General features: G+C 36.6%; 1 protein-coding gene across 1 annotated transcript in view; it reads left to right on the forward strand.

The window, feature by feature from the left end:
- Nucleotides 1-19,215, forward strand: part of ADAMTS3 (ADAM metallopeptidase with thrombospondin type 1 motif 3) — a 287,458-nt gene that overhangs the window by 246,253 nt on the left and 21,990 nt on the right. Inside the window, exons 6-15 of the mRNA XM_065877335.1 lie at nt 3,960-4,043; nt 5,963-6,119; nt 6,867-6,972; nt 7,368-7,511; nt 8,130-8,262; nt 9,724-9,837; nt 11,843-11,988; nt 12,959-13,134; nt 14,986-15,119; nt 16,904-17,027. Coding sequence (XP_065733407.1) covers nt 3,960-4,043; nt 5,963-6,119; nt 6,867-6,972; nt 7,368-7,511; nt 8,130-8,262; nt 9,724-9,837; nt 11,843-11,988; nt 12,959-13,134; nt 14,986-15,119; nt 16,904-17,027 — 1,318 coding nt within the window. The remainder of the gene's footprint in view (nt 1-3,959; nt 4,044-5,962; nt 6,120-6,866; nt 6,973-7,367; nt 7,512-8,129; nt 8,263-9,723; nt 9,838-11,842; nt 11,989-12,958; nt 13,135-14,985; nt 15,120-16,903; nt 17,028-19,215) is intronic.

Consider the following 19,215-nt stretch of genomic DNA (forward strand, 5'->3'; position numbering starts at 1 on the left):
GACTCAGTGTTCCCTTGGGTAGAATATTTTTAAATTCCTATTTAATTTTAAAGAAGTTATTTTATTTATGTGTAAATATCCAAAAAGGCAGACATACCAACTGGTAGGTAAGTACATTCAGGTGTGTAAAGCAGCTGCTCCTTCACCCTTCTCTAAAATGTGCATACTGCCATCTGCTGGAAAGAACTTTTGTACAGCATTTGGAGAGTATTTTTGAAAAAAATTGTTGAACAATTTTTCCCATAAGTTTTTTTGATAATTTAAACTATATCTTTAATTCTATTGAGAGTAAGTAAATTTACGGTATAAGAGTTTTTGAATCCTTTTCAATGAAAACCAAGATTAGGACAGTTGTGTTTTTTTGTTTGCCTAATTTTTTGTTTGTTTTTGTTTTTTCAGATAGATTGGAAAATACATTGACAAACCTTTAAAACTTTTTATATAGATAGGTAGAAGTGTTCTAATGTGTTTTGTATTTTTCTGAGGGCAGTTATGTGGCATTTTGTTTGATTTGAATAGCAGCAGTGTGAAGCAGGCAGAGGAAGTACGATTATAATTTGCCAGTGAGAAAACAGAGGCTCAGAGAGGTTAAGTGACCAACCCAAGGTCACTCAGTTTATCGGTGGAATAGTTGGGACCAGAATCCAGGTCTTTGAATATATTTAATCCTGAGGTGCTGATTATTTCTCCAACTCTCATCATATCCTACGTGTCTCAGAGCATAAAAACATTGCATCCTGTTATCGATAAGGTCCAGCAAGATGACAAGCAGCCACTTTATTATGTACATTTAAAAAGTGAATAATGTACAGGAAGCAACTTTTTTAAACCTTGAAAAGCAAAATAATAAATGATATCCCGTGCCTTGCACGACACAGACACCTATTTGTTGATTTACCACATTGGAAGAATATTTTCTCCTACATATAAATATTATTGCCTTATGGTTGATTATTTCTACCCCCAGGAATTTAGTTGTACTCTGAGACAGTTTCACAAGTAGGTGCCAGCTCAGAACATTCCATAACTGATTTTGGTTTCTCCTGGAGTGCTCTGTTATCTAAGTAGCCTGGCATAGTAGGGATTTTTGTTAAATAATACTTTTCTTTTGGTGGATGGTAAATTTGACTTTTTAAAAAGTGTCTTTTTATTTCATCATTTTATACTGTAATATTGCCATTGAGAGCATGAATTTTGTGCATGATACTTTCTTGGCACTGTACTGATTTTAAAATTTACCAAATAAAAATGAACGTACCAATTTGGGGGGATTATATGTACATTATACTAGCTCAGATATCACAAGCTACTTATTATGATTGCCAGCTCTCATTTTATGATTCTAATAGTTTTCTGATATAGTTGTCTCCCATAACAATTAAAAGTGTTGCTGTCACTGCCATATTGCCATGGCTGTAGGGGCCTTCCTTCCCTCTGTCACCTCTCCTCAAGAAATTAGTTCACTTCTTTTTATCTATTTTTCTTTAGTTTAAAATTTTATTGTTCCCCTATTTTGTGCCCTTACTAACATTGATTTGAACATTTTTTTAATATTAAATGCACTTACGTTTCAGTTACATTACGTACACGTTAAAAATTTGTGTGTGAAGCCATGTTGCTAATTCAGAACAGCTGCCTTATGAGAAGTCTCTTGGAATGTCCATGAGTCTCTCTGGATGATTGTATTAGTGACAGACCCAGCTTTGGACTTTTACTTGTATTGGGGCTATGAGGCTAGAAATTTCTTATCAGATAATTAATCCAAAAGAAGAGAGGGATTAAATCTTCAATTAGGCAGTATGAGGCATGGAGTAAGATAAGAGAATCTGTCCATGGCCAAAAGGATCATAAGAAATCATAGCTTTTTGGCCAGCATTCAATTTTCCTTATAATGACCTGAAATCTTCCCCTTTAATAGTGTGAACCTACGGTTTTTAGTTTTATTTGCTGTAGATATGCAGAATAAATTGAACCCCTTTTCCACATGGTGGCTATTAAGTTTTATTTTCTACTTCCCACACTCTAATGTGCTCTAATGTCCTTCTGTCCTTCTCATAAAATTTTTGAGCAATTGTGTGCATGAATTAAATCTTTTAATTCTTACCCCAACTCCATGAGGTAGTATTCTTATTATGTGCATTTGATTGAGGTTCAGAAGGATGAAGACCACACAAGCAATGAAGGTCTTGAACCAAGACATCAGCTGAGACTACCAGTGGCTTGTGTCAGGCTTTAGCCAGTGTATCCTCCCACCATTTTTCAATGTGACACATTTTCTAGGCTCCTTGCTCTTTGCTTAGAGAGGAGTCTGGATACATTCCTGTTTGTATACATCTCGTTTGTAAGACAGAACAGGCAAAATGAACTCAATACTTCAGGTGTACAATGGCCTATAGCGGGACAGCTTGGGCATGAGCTACCAGCCTGCACACCTGTGCAATGCAAGAGAGAACTGCAGATTTTTTTTCACCCTTAGCTTATCTTGAATAGGTATTAAATTGGGTCTCACCATTATATGGGTGTGTGTGAGTTTGTAAATGTATAAATGTGTAAATAAATGTATTTTTCCACTTTAAAAGGAGCCTAAGTCTTTTCTTGTTAAACTACATTTTGTCATCTTTAGTATATACTAGCTTCCCTAGATCTTTTACCTCCATCTTAGCTGTGCTTCCCTTTTTAGTTCCATCTAAAAATTCAGTAAGTATACGTTTAATCTACATTTAAGACCTTGATATTTTAAGGTGTTCTGTGTAGTCCCATTAGATTCCTGAAACATTTCATTTGAGATTTCTTGGCCTGTTTCTTGGTCAGTGTGGCAAGAAATTCATGAATTTCTTTTCTTAGAGCATTCTGTTGTCCTTGAGTTGTATTTCTTTTTAAGGTCTATCTTTCCTCTGTAGGCTTTAAATTTGCTGTGCCTTCTGTCCAAACCTCCTGGATCTTAAGTTGAATTGAGGTTGGTTTTCCATCTCTCTTTTAGTTATTGTCACAAATGTTGGTTCCCTGTTCCTGAAAACAGCTAAGAACTTTGAAATGTAGCCAGCTAACTCCACCTTTCCCATTTCTGCTAGCATTTGCCAACTTACTAAGCAATCTTTATTCACACCAATTTTGCACTAGTATAACCAGAAGATATGTCTACTTTAGACTGCCAATAATTTACTGAGTGTTTTTGCATGTTCGCTAATCTCTACGGTCTTCATCTTCCTCATCTATATAAATCTGTGTTGGACTATGGCCTCGCAGGTTGCTTAAGTTCTAATATCTGTGATTTTAAAGTATACCAAATTACCTGTAGAAATTTTAATTCAACATTAAAAATTAAATACAATGCAGTGACTCAACTTTGCCTTTCTGAGCTATACCCAGGACTGGTATTATATGTACTTGTACAGTCATCTTAGTAATGCAGATATGGAAGGATTTCTTTACTGTAGGGCTTCTAAATAATCGTTGCCTCAGCTGCCCCACTCCTGGGGTGGAGGCATTGGGAGGGCCACCCAGTTACTGGCCCACGGATAGACCACCACAGCTCCTGCACACGGGCTTCCCCAACCAGACGTAGCACCCCTGATGGCAACAGGGGCACCTGGAGGACATGGTTGCAGCCACTCACAGCGGGCAGATGCTTCACCAGAGTCACCGTCTTGTGGTGATTGTTATGTGTGGATCATAGCGCACATGGACTTTTAACACTACAGTAGTTTAATGAAGCCCTTTTAAAGCATATTCTCTGTGTTCATGGTACTGTAGGGTTTACAAAATAAATAATTCACATAGCCAAGAATTATTCCATAGTTAAAAGTAAATGATTTCATTTCAGACATCAGTTTAAACTAAACTAAAAAAAAAAGGGACTTGACTTCTATATTTGGGATTACACAACCATACCCTAAATGTGCATCTCATGAAATCCTTTGTGTTGCCTTTCTTCAGGTAATTATCTACTTTGTTTCTAGGTGAATGAAATTTACCATGATGAGTCCCTGGGAGTGCATATAAATGTGGTTCTGGTGCGCATGATAATGCTGGGCTATGCAAAGGTAAAATGTCTTACTGTACGTCAACTGTGAACATCCAGGACTGGGTTAGCAAACAGATCAGATTGCTGAAGCCATAGCTAACATTCAACATAGACATGTCTCACGTAGACCCCAGTTGCTCTGAACTGAGAGGAGAAAACTGCCCCAGTGAATGGAGATCTCTAAATTTGAGTAGATAATGAATGATTTTTGTGCTGGTACTATTTGCTGTGTTTACCTCTATTTTATGGAGTTGGAGATAATTATCCTGATTTTGGCATGACTCTATGAATGAAAATGAATGGATACCATTATAAAAAAAAAAGAATTTCCTTAATCTATCATCGTCATCAAATTTATGATTCATTTATTATTCCAAAACATCTATATTGAGTGCCTACTATGTGTCAGATGCTTTCTAGGTGCTTCAAATATATCTGTGAAACAAAATAACAAAGATCCTTACCCTCTCATGATTTCTTGAAAGCAATATGTGAAATATGAGTCTTTTCGATTAAGAAAAGTAAAGCACACGGTGAATATTTTTTTTATTTAAAAGGACATTAATCTTTTTGAAAGCAAAACGTTGGGTCAAAATACATACAATAGGCATTTTTATGTAATGTAACTTTAGCTGGCTTTAAAATGACACTAGATGTGTCCCTGTCCTTGGAAATAATGGAATGGAGGAAGTGGTCTCTCCCTTTGAGGAGAAAACATAGGGGAAGTGACTAACTTGGCAGCTTTCTTGATGTTTAAAATTACACGTCCCCCCTCCCATAATTAATCCTCCTGACTATGGAATACTAATGAAATTATGCATTTAGCAAACAGGAAAAAAAATCCATGTGTTTGCATTTTATTATGTATGAAAACTTATCATTTCTGGTGAGAGGGTGTCATTGATCTTTAGTTTATCCCACAAACCTGACCTACTTTGTGTCTCCAACACAATGCAAGTCAGATTCAGATGGAGATGTTAACAGCCTTCAGTTGGTTATTAAATCATTTGTTTGGAGAAGTATGTGTTCAACTATAATAAACCAAACATTTTTCTTCAGAATGTAAACACTGATAAAAAACATTTGCTGAAATGTAACAAAGCTCTCAGCCAGTCAGCCAAGTAGGGACTAATTTTGGGTTCCAAGTTCAATTTCTCATTCCATCAGAACTTCTCAGGGAAGTATGGCTCCTGGGTTCTTGAAGGTTGGGGACTTTCCCTCTGAACTTTTAACTCCTGACAATAATGTGATAGTAGAAGCATTCCAAGGAACGTCAATCCATCTCTTGGAATTGCAGGATATGAGTACACCCCTCTTCATTGCTGTGAGGTTAAAAAAAAGGGTAGGGTTTTTTTTCAGTGTGAGGTTTACATAATTTGACTGTTCCTCAAATCGAAGATTCCACCAGCTTTGCCAGCTCATTGAAGAACTTATATTCTTCCCATATGTTGATTAATTTTGGAACCCCCCAAAAAAAATTGAAACTGAAGATCTTTCACTTTAACATCTCTGGGAAAAAAAGTTTCACGCCCAAATCTTTCCATGTATCCTCTATTTTTGTTCTTAATATTTATGAAACTAAAAATCTAAGCTAAATCAGGAATTCTTACTAGAATTTTTACCCAGTTGATTAATATTGAGTTGCTTCACGACAGCAAAAGAATCTCAGTGTCACGTATTTCCATTAATGGTGTCAGCCACCTTTCACACAGGTAATATCGATCATAAAGGTATCCCTCATGGGCATGTAGAATTTCCAAATGAGAGTATTTGGAAATATTTATTTCCAAATAAGTATTTATTTCCAAGTAAGCCCCCGATAATATTATTGTACATTATTTAATTACTGTAATCTCAAATGTTAATTTCAGAGAACGTTATTAAAGGAAGCCTTTGGGAAAATGCTGTGTATGTCTTTAACATATTGTTTCCTCCTAGTCCATCAGCCTCATAGAAAGGGGAAACCCATCCAGGAGCTTGGAGAACGTGTGTCGCTGGGCTTGCCAACAACAAAAATCTGATCCCAATCATTCTGAACACCATGATCATGCAATTTTCTTAACCAGGCAAGACTTCGGACCTGCTGGAATGCAAGGTATTTCTATTAATATGTAGAAGAAAAACTTAAGGGCATGACTTTTCAAAAGTAATCCTAAATCAGGGAGTCTGTTCAAATGTTCAGATCTCCACCATCACTTTCCTCCATGCATCAGCCAAGCATACACTTTTTTTCTGTTGCTTCCAGTGACTTCTGTGGAATTTGCAATGCTAAATGCCACCTAAATACTATGATAAATTACACTCTCCTTTACAATAGTGAGTGTCCATCTGGGGTACAGAGGGGATGCTGTAAAATGTGGTGTGATTTCCACTAACTGTTTGGAATGGGAAGGGAGATGCCATGGGAAATGTCTGCTGCCAAAGAGCTTTCTTCCAAAGTCAGCTTACATTTATCTAATACATTCTAATGTAGACTTCGGAAAAAATTAGACTGACCGTTTTCTTTTCAACGTTGGTGGAATTTCTGGCTCCCTTCATCAGTACCGTGATATGAAGGACCATTCACTACAGCAGAAAGACAGAGCTTAGTTGGTGGGCAGAACAGAATGGTAACCCCAGGCAGTTCCTTCCCTTAAGAGAGGAGAAAATGCAGACCCAATGAATCTTTTTAGAGCCCATTACCTGTGGCTTTCCCAAGAGAATGTGGTGCAATGCTAGCAGAGAAATAATACTGCCTCTGTTTCCTGAAAAGCTTTTTTTTCCCCCTAGGCAAAGGTCCAGTAGTAATTCTTAATGGGTTTTCTCATAAAATGAAAATGAAAGTAATTGTTATTCTCTACAGGATATGCTCCAGTCACAGGCATGTGTCATCCAGTGAGAAGTTGTACCCTGAATCATGAGGATGGTTTTTCATCTGCTTTTGTAGTAGCCCATGAAACTGGCCATGTGTAAGTCACTGCTGACAGCTATAAAGCGAAATAAACAAGGTCTTTTCTGTCTGCTTCTCTCAGTATTGTTCATACTTCGGGCAGAGTGCATGCCAGCATGCAACTCTCATCCCTTGCCAAGTTTGAGGGGCTGAAAACAGTGAAGAGGTCATGCACTGAAACTAAATGAGTGACTCTGGCTTGCAGAGACACTCCTGGGCTTTTCATAGCTATAGAATAAAAAAGGCATTTGTGTCAGATTGCTCTCAGTTTCACAGTGTCTGTGACTTCTCCACAAAAGCCACATTAACTTAAAAAACACCTATTTTCCTGTACTTATTTTCAAAACAGAAATTATGCCAAAGCCATGGCCCCTATGATGATTCTTACCAGTAAGGTCTCGCTTTGTGTTCTAGGCTGGGAATGGAGCATGATGGACAAGGCAACAGGTGCGGTGATGAGACTGCCATGGGAAGTGTCATGGCTCCTTTGGTGCAAGCAGCATTTCATCGTTACCACTGGTCCCGCTGCAGCGGCCAAGAACTGAAAAGATACATTCAGTATGTCTCCTTCTGCATGTCATGAGAATGTTATAGTAGAAATACAGACGTGAAACTGGCTCTTAGGACCTTGATCAGAACCAAACTCCCAGGGAATGAAAACTTTTGTTCATGATAAACATTTTCTTCTGACTCAGCTTTTGGCACAGTTCCACAATGTAATTGCAATATTTTAAGCCATGAGCCTAGAATTTAAGTGAATTTTTTTACTGTGGTTTCCTTTTAGTAAATTCTTTATGGAATCTTTGACTAACGGTCAAAGTTGATTTAAGGAGGGGATGGTCATGCGATGCCTGCATAGGGTACCACCTATACTCTGTAACATAGGGGTCAGGATCTGCCCTGCCACACCATGGGCGGGTTCAGCTAGGGACACGAACAAGGTTGTCATGGTTCTACTGTGTTTCTAAGTATGGTTGGCTTATTTTCCTGGGATGAATAAAGATGAATGGTCTTTTTCTAAATGGGGCTGAAACTAAAAACCTTAAAAGGTATGCTTTTGTAACCTTGCTTTATGATCTGATGAAATTCCCGAGTATGTAACCTAAGAATACTTTTTCATTGGAACATGATAAAAAAATGAACATTTAACTACATGCAGTATTTTCCTTCCTACAGTTCCTATGACTGTCTCCTTGATGACCCTTTTGAACATGACTGGCCCAAACTCCCAGAACTTCCTGGAATCAATTATTCTATGGATGAGCAATGTCGTTTTGACTTTGGTGTTGGTTATAAAATGTGCACTGCGGTATGTTACAGTCAATTTAGATTTTGCATATTGAAATCTACTTGCTTAGCTCCTGTTTGGTGACATTTACAGACTCACTGGTGCAAGAATATGAACCAACAATTTTGTCTTTGCTATGTCAGTACATTGCTAAAGCTAAGTGCTTTAAATATACTATCTTATTTAATCCTTGTGACAGGCTAGAAGGGAGTTGGTATACTTTTATTTTACAGATGAACAAGCCAAGACTTACAGAGATTAAGCAACTTGCTTAAGTCACACATCTGGTAAATAGGGCTTTTTATATGTTGGAGAAAGCTTTATTTGTTAAAGCAAGAAAAAAAAGTATTTCATCAAAAGAAGTTGATCTGCTGTTTGAATTCCTCCATATGCAGATATATACAGATATTTGGTTTGTTTGTAAGGTATACACGGTCAGCTCCTAATGACCTGCGATAATGTTCTGACCTGAGAATTCTAAAGCTTTGGCTCACTAGTGTAGAAAACTACAATTTCTGCATTAGGTAATAGGAATTAGAACAAAAAACCAAGATCCAAAATGAGTACTAATTAAAAAAAAAAAAGCTATGACCGTGAGTCTGTATCTGGATAATTAGTGGTGTAGGCAATGAAGATGTGGGTAAACTGCTGTTTGATATATATACATATATATTTTTTAATTTATCTAAAGAATGATAAGATATTTACTGTTAGAGAGCGGATGAGGAAACAGTAACACAAATATGTGTGCTTAACATTTGGATATTATAATGTAGTGTTTTAGGAAAATGAAAGACATCCTTAAGAGTGAGAAGACTAAGATTCTGGTCTATCTCTGTTACTGTCTTATTGTATCCATAACTATATTCTTACCTTATAACCCGTATTTCTCAGCCACAGATTGTTACGAAGATCAAATATATGGAAAGTACTTTACAAACTATATGAATGTATTGTATATTTTGTTATACCTGGAATACATTATCTTACACAGAAAGTTTGACAAATATTTTCTGCTTTTAGTTGGCTCATTATGATGGTCATTTTTATTATTTATTTCTGACTGGTTCATCCATGCAGGGTTAAAGAGAAGCCGTTCTGATGGCTTGAGAGCTGCAAAACCACTATAATGTTTTCATATTTAAAATGTTCATAATAATTACTCATTCTTTTAAAAATCCCAATATTGTCTATTTGAAAACCATAAGATAGAAATGGCATAAAGAATAGAAAAGTCAACAGAAGAATCCCAGACAAATCATTGTTTATCAGTGTTATTTTAGAAAAGTGGAAGGAAAGTATTCTTTACTTGGAATTCTTAGGCAGTGTTTGTTTGTTTTCTTAACATGCCACAAGTTTGACTATTAACTTGAAATTAAAATATGCAAAAAAACATGACTTGAAGAAACTGTGTAGAAGGTGTTGTTGGTACAAGTCATTCCATCTCTATGTCGCTGACAGTTTGGTTTTTTTCTCTTCTAGTTCCGAACCTTTGACCCATGTAAACAGCTTTGGTGTAGCCATCCTGATAATCCCTACTTTTGTAAGACTAAAAAAGGACCCCCACTTGATGGGACCGAATGTGCTGCTGGAAAAGTGAGTATAATCTATTTATACAATAAAGATTTAAGATACGTTGCATAATAATCATCTTTAAATAACATGTATCGTCATTTTTAAGAAAACCATAGTACATAAAGTTTCATCGTGGGAATGCATGAACACTGTGTACAAGTTTCCTATAGCTGCTATGACAAATTACCCCAGACTTAGTGGCTTAAATTAACAGAAAACTACTCTCTCAGTTCTGGAGGCTGGAAGAACAAAATCAGTTTTCACTGAGCTGAAATCAATGTGTGGGAAGAATGATACTCTCTCCAGAGACGCTAGTGGAGAATCTGTCCTTAGCTCTTCCAGCTTCTGGTGATTGACTGAATTCCTTGACTTGTGGCTGCACCACTCCAGTCTCTGCTTTTGTGGCCACATTGCCCCCTTCTCTTCTGTGTATAAATTTCCCTCTGCCCCTCTCTTATAAGGATACATGTGATGGCATTTAGGGTCCACCTGGAAAATCCAGGATAATCTCCCCATCTAAAAATTCTTACTTAATTACATCTGCAAAAACTCTTTTCCAAATAAGGTAACATTTACAGCTTTTAAGGATTAGGACCTGACATCTTCGAGGCCACTATACAGAGCCCTGCTGATAGAATAGGAAGCGGCAGCTCAGCCGAGTATCTGGGCCCTAATGGGATTTGATTTACTTGCTGGCATCCCATTCCTTGTGAAAGTTGTCCAGAAATAAAGTCATGTGAACTTGTACAGAAGATTTGGCCTTGCTCTTTGGGGAAAGATGCCCAGAAGTTTCAATCTCAAGTTATGTAGTGAGGATCAAATGCTCAGAAACTGGCCCAGTGCCAAGCTACGCTACTCAGGAGGGGAAAGATCATGAAACCCAAAACAAAGGGATGTTAAGAGCTCAAGTTGAAGAGCTTTGACTAGTTTGGAAATAAGATATTGTAGATAGGACCAAAACCTGGCAAAGAAGATTTATATAGCTTTTAGGTCTTCTGAAGCCCTTTAAAGCTCTATTTCGAATGTGTATAAACTGTACTGGCTATGAGAATTACAAACATGATAATAATAATAAAATCTTCCATTATTCACGTTTAAACTCTTAGGCACTATGCTAAACTTGTACAGTGTGTTGCTTTGGGAAAATTCAGTATTCAGTATTACAGACTTCTGACTGAAAAAACAGAAGCAACAATGAGTTGATTCATTTTTGCTTTATGAAAAAGGTATTCTGTAAACCAACTCTGAACATCCAACTTCCCTAAATATATTTGTGTTATGTTTCAATTTCCCAGAATTGAGTTTTAAGAAACACTTTCATTGTATGTACGATAAAAAAGTGAGTCAAAATGTTGGAAGGGAAAAGAACTAACACCTTTTGAGCATCTGCTGTGTGCTGGGTACTGTAAGCTCTAGGCCTCTACAGTATCCATGTTTTAGTACTCCCCACTTAGTTTTTCCGGTCAGAGAGTCTTACACTACTCATGGTCCTTTCCGGGTCCCAGTTTTCCTCATCAGAAAGGTAAAGATCATATATCTCTCAGAATCATTGTGAAGGAAAATTTTAACAATTATGTACAAGTGTTTTGAAAGTTATGTATGTTTTAGATATGTTATGTTAATTATTTTCTAAATTAAGACATATGGTTTCCTGTCATTATTTTAAAGGCGAGCAGATTGCCCTTAAAAAACTCCAGTAACATAGATAATGAGAGATGAAGGGTAGAATAGCACCTACTGGGCAAGTTGGGTGCTCAGATCATCCTTATTGATTATGATGTTTGATACTCTCTGGTAAATGTGTCATTTAAAACCTTGTCTGAGTGAATGTTATTTTTTTAATTTTAATTTTATACTTAAAAATGCAAGTCTAAATTACCCAGTGTACAGGGCACTGCTTTGTGTATTTTTGCCTGAAAAAGAAAATAAAAAAGAAATGAAGTTCTTCGCTTGGTGATTCTTGTATAACAACTTCAGCTTTAGCATACGCACGATTTTCATGATTGCTTTGTGTCGTTTCCCTAAGTGGTGCTATAAGGGTCATTGCATGTGGAAGAATGCTAATCAGCAAAAACAAGATGGCAACTGGGGATCATGGACCAAATTTGGCTCCTGTTCCCGGACCTGTGGAACTGGTGTTCGCTTTAGAACACGCCAGTGCAATAATCCAATGTGAGTATAACTCCTGTCATTCTGGTTATTGGGATAGACCAGAAAATGCTTCAATGTCATGTCGCTAATGCTCTGTTTCTTGAAGTACATGTAAAACACAGAACATGAAAACTAACGGTTCAAGTTTCTATTTTGGGTAAATCCCCATTTATCAATCTTGTGAAGAGTAGTCCATGGTTAAGATTAGAGATTGTTAAAGAAATTGCTGTTTAGGAGGATTAAGGAGCTGAGCGGGGAAAGCAGATGGCTGTGCTCTTAGGACCTGGGCACCAAGGCTGTGAGACCCGCTGGAGGAAGGTCAGGCCTGCCGGCAGGAGCAACACCAACCAGAGGCTCCGTCACTTCCGAGTTAGGAGAAGAATGCTTCAAGGCTGGTGACGGGAAGATGGTGAAAGAAGGCCAACGAACTGTTGGGGGAGAAGTTATCCTTATAGTAGTCAGAACAGCGAGGGTTCACCATGAGCCACACTCTGTTCTAAGTGTTTTAAACATGCTAACTCATTTAATCCTCACAGTGTTTCTCTAAGGAAGATTGGATTATTATTTTCATTTTACATACTAGGAAACAGAGGCATAGAGCTGTGATCAGTGTTTCTTTGGGTTGCTTCTACATGTTTTATACATGATATAAAATATAATTTTCCTGAGACCATATACCTGTTTTTTGTTTCTTTATATACTTTTGCTGTGCATTTAAAATACACTGCTTTAATATTTTAAAGCAGTGTATTGAAAAATACACTGCTTTAAAATACACTGATGTAAGTTGAGTTTGGGAATTCCCACCACCAAACCTCAGCAGGGAGAGGATAGTGCTTTTGGAAAGGGATTGAAAGTAGGAAGTATGAGTTCATTCACTTTGTGCTGGCAGCTCAGAAGCCTTGGCTTTCTGTCCTCCAGCACTGTGTCTGCAAGCTTCAACTGCTGGACCAGAGCCAAAAGGCCTTTTTAAATGTTGTCTTTTCTTTAGGCCCATCAATGGTGGTCAGGATTGTCCTGGTGTTAATTTTGAGTACCAGCTTTGTAATACAGAAGAATGCCAAAAACACTTTGAGGACTTCAGAGCCCAGCAGTGCCAGCAGCGTAACTCCCACTTTGAATACCAGAATACCAAACACCACTGGTTGCCATATGAACATCCCGACTGTGAGTAAGATGCCCTCGCTTTTCCTGCTGTGTGGATGGTTACTTAGAGCTTAAGCTTTGTCAACATGCAATCCCTTGGACTCTTGATCTCTACTTGGTAACTTAGAAAACTTGGTGCTTATAGGGGTAGGTCCTCCCGGGTTTCCAAGAATAAGGCTAACATACGCCTTTCTCTAGAGAGGTGAGAATTATGGCATAGCTCCTGGGAAGCAGCACTGCCACCGTCACTACTGGAAAGACAAGTAGAAAGCAACGCCTGGGAGAGATGTTGAGTCTCCTCATGCAACTGAAATCCCTCTACTAGGAAATGCTTCTGGAATATTGTGATCCTTCCTTTCTGAATAACTAGAGAAAAATATAGTTATTTTACAACCAAGTCAGGAATAAGACAAAGACCATTATTTAATAACAAAAGGCACTTCATAACCTTTTACTTTTGTACTGTACACTGGTTATCAAGAAATACACTTGGAAATTCCCTTGTCATGTTTCACTTCTTACCCCTGAATTTTCGGTTAAATCTGTTCAAATGGGAACTTCTTGACATATTTCTTACTTGAGTGAATAAAAAGCAGTTACAGAATTACTGTGTGATATAATACACTGCTGAGTTCAGTTTAAAAGCTGTTTTAAAGGAAAGATGCATATGTGTAGGAATTCAAAATTGCAATGCATTATTTTGATTTATTTTGGGGAAGTGAGTCACATAACTTAGATTTAATTAATGAGATCCTGCAAGAAGCAAAAACTTTACTAGGCCTTTGAGTCAAGCAAAAGAGAAACCCTAAGACGGGGAAGAGATGGGAAGTGAGTAGACATGAGACTACCTAGGGCTGAGGAGAAAAGTCGCAGAATCTAATTACAATGGGCTGAGTGGGAATACAGAAATGAGGATGGGCAGAGGATGCGCATCTTGGTATTTGGTGTATACCGCAGGGTTTTTTTCACCAAGTTGTCATTCTGTGTTTGGAAAACAAAATTGGGGGAAAAATGAAATCAAAGAGTAAGTGAGTGCTTGGCATATAATAGGAATGTAATAAATTTTGGAAAGACTCACACTACCATGGTGAAACTTTTAGTATTAAACATATATTTAGTATTAAACATATATTCATTTGCAGAACAGACAATAGTTGGACTTTTATATTACTAATGCTTACAATACTTCAACTTCTGGTCATCTTATACAAGTTCATTAGACCACTGATCGTTGTTGCAATAGAGTTCTGAAAGTGTAATTTTGAGATGTGAATGAGAAATGAGGTCATGGCATAGATGAAGACAGGCAATGAAACTATAAAATTGGTAAGCTTGGTCTATGAGAACCTATATGAGCAAAGAATCTGAAAAAGAATAGATATATGTATATGTATAACTGAATCACTTTGCTGTACACCTAAAACTAACACACTGTAAAACAACTATACTTCAATAAAATTAATTTTTGAAAAAAAAAAAAAGAGAAACCCTTTCAGTGCTCTAAGTGTCACTAAAACTAAATTGATGCTGAATGAAATTTATTGAACAGCTGTGGTTAAATCTAGGGTAGCCAGCCATACGACCTGCGTTGCCTGGGACAGTCCCAGTTTATACCTATTGTCCCTGTGTATATTATTAATAGAGCCCCTTTTCACTGTCAAAATTATCCCAGTTTAGATGTCAAAGCGTAGGGTCACCCTGGTTTAAACAAATATGCCAAGTATGCATACTTTTCCCCTACTCTTTATTTATTTATACAATTTGTTTTCAGGAAACCACATTGAAACTGTATATTTTACAAACAAAGTAAGCTATACTGTTCAAATATACCATTTTACATAAATAGTCGACTTAATCCTCCATCTTATGCAGCCAAGAAAAGATGCCACCTTTACTGTCAATCCAAAGAGACTGGAGATGTTGCTTATATGAAACAGCTGGTGCATGACGGAACGCGCTGCTCTTACAAAGACCCATACAGCATATGTGTGCGCGGAGAGTGTGTGGTGAGTTCAGATTGCTTCCCCCAAAGCTTCGTACAGTAGTGTGCAATTCTACTTTTCCTTTCATTCATCTGCATATTTTCAAAAATATTTTAACTCTTATCTGAGATCACATTACAATGAGAATCTATGAATAGTTCAGTAGCTAAGCTAAAATGGGAAGAAATTGCAATTAATCAAATCAAACTTTGGTCACTGGCAAAATCAAGATTTAATTAGTTTTCCTAATTTCCAGCCAAATGCATTTTTGGCGGCTTCCTCTGATACCTCAAGGCTGGGAATACAACTTGGGAACCATGCCTTGGCTTTGAGTATATTATAGTAGCCATCCACTAATACAATACCAAGTCTTTTTAAAAAATTCAGTGCTAGGGCTTCCCTGGTGGCGCAGTGGTTGAGAGTCCGCTTGCCGATGCAGGGGACACGGGTTCGTGCCCCGGTCCGGGAAGATCCCACATGCTGCGGAGCGGCTGGGTCCGTGAGCCATGGCCGCTGAGCCTGAGCGTCCGGAGCCTGTGCTCCGCAACAGGAGAGGCCACAACAGTGAGAGGCCCGTGTACCGGCAAAAAAAAAAAAAAAAAAAAAAAAAAAAATTCAATGCTAAATGTGTTTTATCGTTTGTTTAAAAGATGATAGAAACTTCTCTTTCTCCCTGTCTCACCTTCCAATTAATTCTAAGTTTAAACACTGAGTTCCGCATCAGAACAAAAGTACTAGTGAAGATGCAAAAACTGTCTTTTGCCCATTTAATCTTTTTTTTTTAATGCAGTTTACTTTTTGTTCATGTTCACAGGTTAAAGTGATAAGAAATTATCCTTATTAACCGAACACATTGCTCCTGTTTGATTCGTTTTCACTTCAGCATAACTAAAGTGTTATATAAAAGAATCTCAAATTCGCAGATGCCTCATAGCTGAACAAAAATTTCCCTAAAGTAGAATCTGTGTTTTGTTCATCTTTCACCTCCCACAGTATCTGGTGCATTAAATGTATATGTTGTCGGTATTTTCTCTGCTCACTCTCATCCCAAACTTATGAGTGCAGTATCATTATCATTATCCAACACTGATTTATATTAAGGACCTACCCCAGTTCAGAAAACTTTTCAGTAGTTCCCTGTTAAAGTAATGTGAAAATATAAACTCTTCCTGATATTCAACGCCTTCCACAGCCTGTGATTTGCAGATCTTTCACTATTCTTCACCAACATACAACTCTAACTTTCCATTAGTTTAGGTATGGTTCACATATTATTACCTGAACCCACTTTTGATGACTTCTGTGGCTCTGTTTTAATCCCTTTTTATTCTTGAATTGCCTTTCCACACCGTCTGTTCCTTCAGGGCACTATGAAAATCTCCACTACATCTGTGATGTTTTGTCTCACATCCCTTACCAACTTGTAAAGTCTGTACTAATAGACAACTCACTATTTTAGTATTCATCTTTATAAATATGAAGGCAACAAGGGAGAAACGCCTCTTAATTTTGTCTCCTCAGCATCAGCTACAAATTCTGTGTTCCACAAATGTTTGATGATTGCCTATGTATGACAGGGGAACCACTTCATTAGACCGAGGGAAATTTATACTTTACTGCCCAGAGTACAAGTCATTTTATTTCATAGTAGTTCTTTAAAAGACTGAGGGATTAAAAATCAGAGCTAGAGAGGAATATTGGTTCCTGTCTGTGGGCCGATGATGAAACAAATGGTGTATCATTCTCCAGGAGGCTGACCTTTACTTGGCACGTTGAACTTAGCTACATTTAATATCTTCTCTCCCCAGAAAGTGGGCTGTGATAAAGAAATCGGTTCTAACAAGGTTGAGGATAAGTGTGGGGTCTGTGGAGGAGATAATTCCCATTGTCGAACCGTAAAGGGGACGTTTACCAGAACACCCAGGAAACTTGGTAAGATGAGGTCTCTCGTGAATTCAGTATCCTTCTCCATGATTTGCATTTGTCTGAGACTTCTTTTAGGAATGCCGCACTTTCTCTATAAACATAAAAAAATTAGCTGCTGATTTATTTTTATTCAGATTACCTTTTAAGGAATTATTTTAACAACTTTGACAACTCATACTCATAGTGTCCATGATAAAAAATAAATCTACTAAATGTAGATAAGGAACAAATAAAACGAATATCAATTATAGTAGTTAAAATCTGTGTTTTGTTTAATTCTGTGTCCTTAATAAAATGCATTAAACCTAATTATTAGAATTAATGCTTATCTTGAATTTTCTGTTGCACATAAATTGTTGATCAGAAGTTAAAAATATTATAAAACTTTAAATACAACTTTAAAAATATTACATTCATTTTGCTTCTTTTATAAGTGAACAAGTTTATCCTATTTATAAATCTATAAATCTAGGGTCTATATTTCACATAATATTTACAAGTTTATATCAAACAAATTTGAGGTACATACAACCAAAAAATAACCTGAGGTATAATTGCTTATGTGTTTGAATTTCTCTGCTTGTTACACAGTCAATGGCCTGTGGTGAAGTTTCGTCAGATGGAACCAAAAGCAAATAATATGCAAAATTATTAGTATTTTCATAATAATTCATTGGAATTTTCATAAGACTTAGATATAAACATTGATTACTGAATAATTTCTTTAAATTTGTAACAAATATTATTCAGTTATTCCACAAATTTATTGGACAAATGTCTCTGAGAATTCAGCATTTAAAGATAAATTTAATGTGAAGCTTCCCTTGAAAAGCTTCTCTTACATCCAAGATATAGTCTCTTATAGAATAACAGAAAACAAGATAAAACAAAACAAAAACAAAGATTTGGTTTACTTTGAGCACATTGTCATAGCGCTAATTTTTCCTTTTAGAAAAATAAGAAGTATAAAAAACTGTTGTTTATCCAAATAGAGTAATTCTCTTAGTTCTTTTTGCTCCCATTATACCCCAGGTACGCAGCGCAAGCCATTTCCACACATATCAGCTTTGCTCTTTGATATATTTAGAGCTAGACAGAGGTAGTTGACTGTATTCTAATGTGTTTTTCTTAAGCATTCCCTACTCTAGTTACTGATATCTCTGCTATTCCTGTGTGATAATTTACTGTGCTTTGTACTTTGAAAATTGTTAAAAATCAAATATTGCCATTTCTGGCTGATTGTATTATTTTAATAAAGCAAATAGAATTAGAATTATATACATATACAATGGTTTTGGTGGAGTAACGTGATTTTCTCCATCTTAATGTGAAATAATTCACCGTGCTTTCTTTATTGCAGTTACGTATTGTTCATTTAGGTGTAAAATAATTAATTTTTTTATTCCCAGAGTGAATGAATGTAAAGAAAATGGTTTTTACCATTATTATCCATTCTATATTATGTGTAATAAAAGGCAGTGATACTTTTTTTCAGATACCTCAAAAATTATGCTAAACCTGTGAATCAAGTTCTGAAGAAGAGAATAGAGCTTTAATCAGTCATACAGATTCAAACTGTTTGAAGATAATCTAACATCCATTTCTTTGAACTAATGTTATCATTGTAGTTATTCAATAGACTAATTAACCTTTTCCAACAGGGAAAAATTTAAGCAAGAGGTGCCATAAAGAATTCAAGTTGCTGGAAAATGAAATCTGCAAGTATTCAACTTCAAATCACCTATATCATTTCTCATTCACACTTAGTCTTACTTTCATTGACTATTAACAGTTTACTGGCATTAGCTAAGTGTTATAAATGCATTTTGACTTCAACATATAAAATTATGGAACATATTTTATATATTACCTGATAAAATATATATAGCTTATAGTATAGTCAATGAAACAGCAAGACTTTGATAAACATGAACCCTCCACTAATTAAAGACATTCTATTTAAGGGAAGATGAGAGGCGCCTTCACTTTACCCAAAGGAGCTCGTAATATTTCTCTTGCTGAAACAAGGGAAGCTAAAAATGTACTGGGTAAGTTGTAGCAAACTGCAGAAAGATGGGCATCCATAAATGGCATCAAGCTGTTTTGCTACACTTGGCATCTTAAGCATGTTACTTCCAGCTATTGTACTCAGGCAAACATGGTACATTTCAGGTACTGAGTATCACCCAGGCTC

Source organism: Phocoena phocoena, chromosome 5 (genome assembly GCF_963924675.1).
Source record: "Phocoena phocoena chromosome 5, mPhoPho1.1, whole genome shotgun sequence".
NCBI classification, from domain to species: domain Eukaryota; kingdom Metazoa; phylum Chordata; class Mammalia; order Artiodactyla; family Phocoenidae; genus Phocoena; species Phocoena phocoena.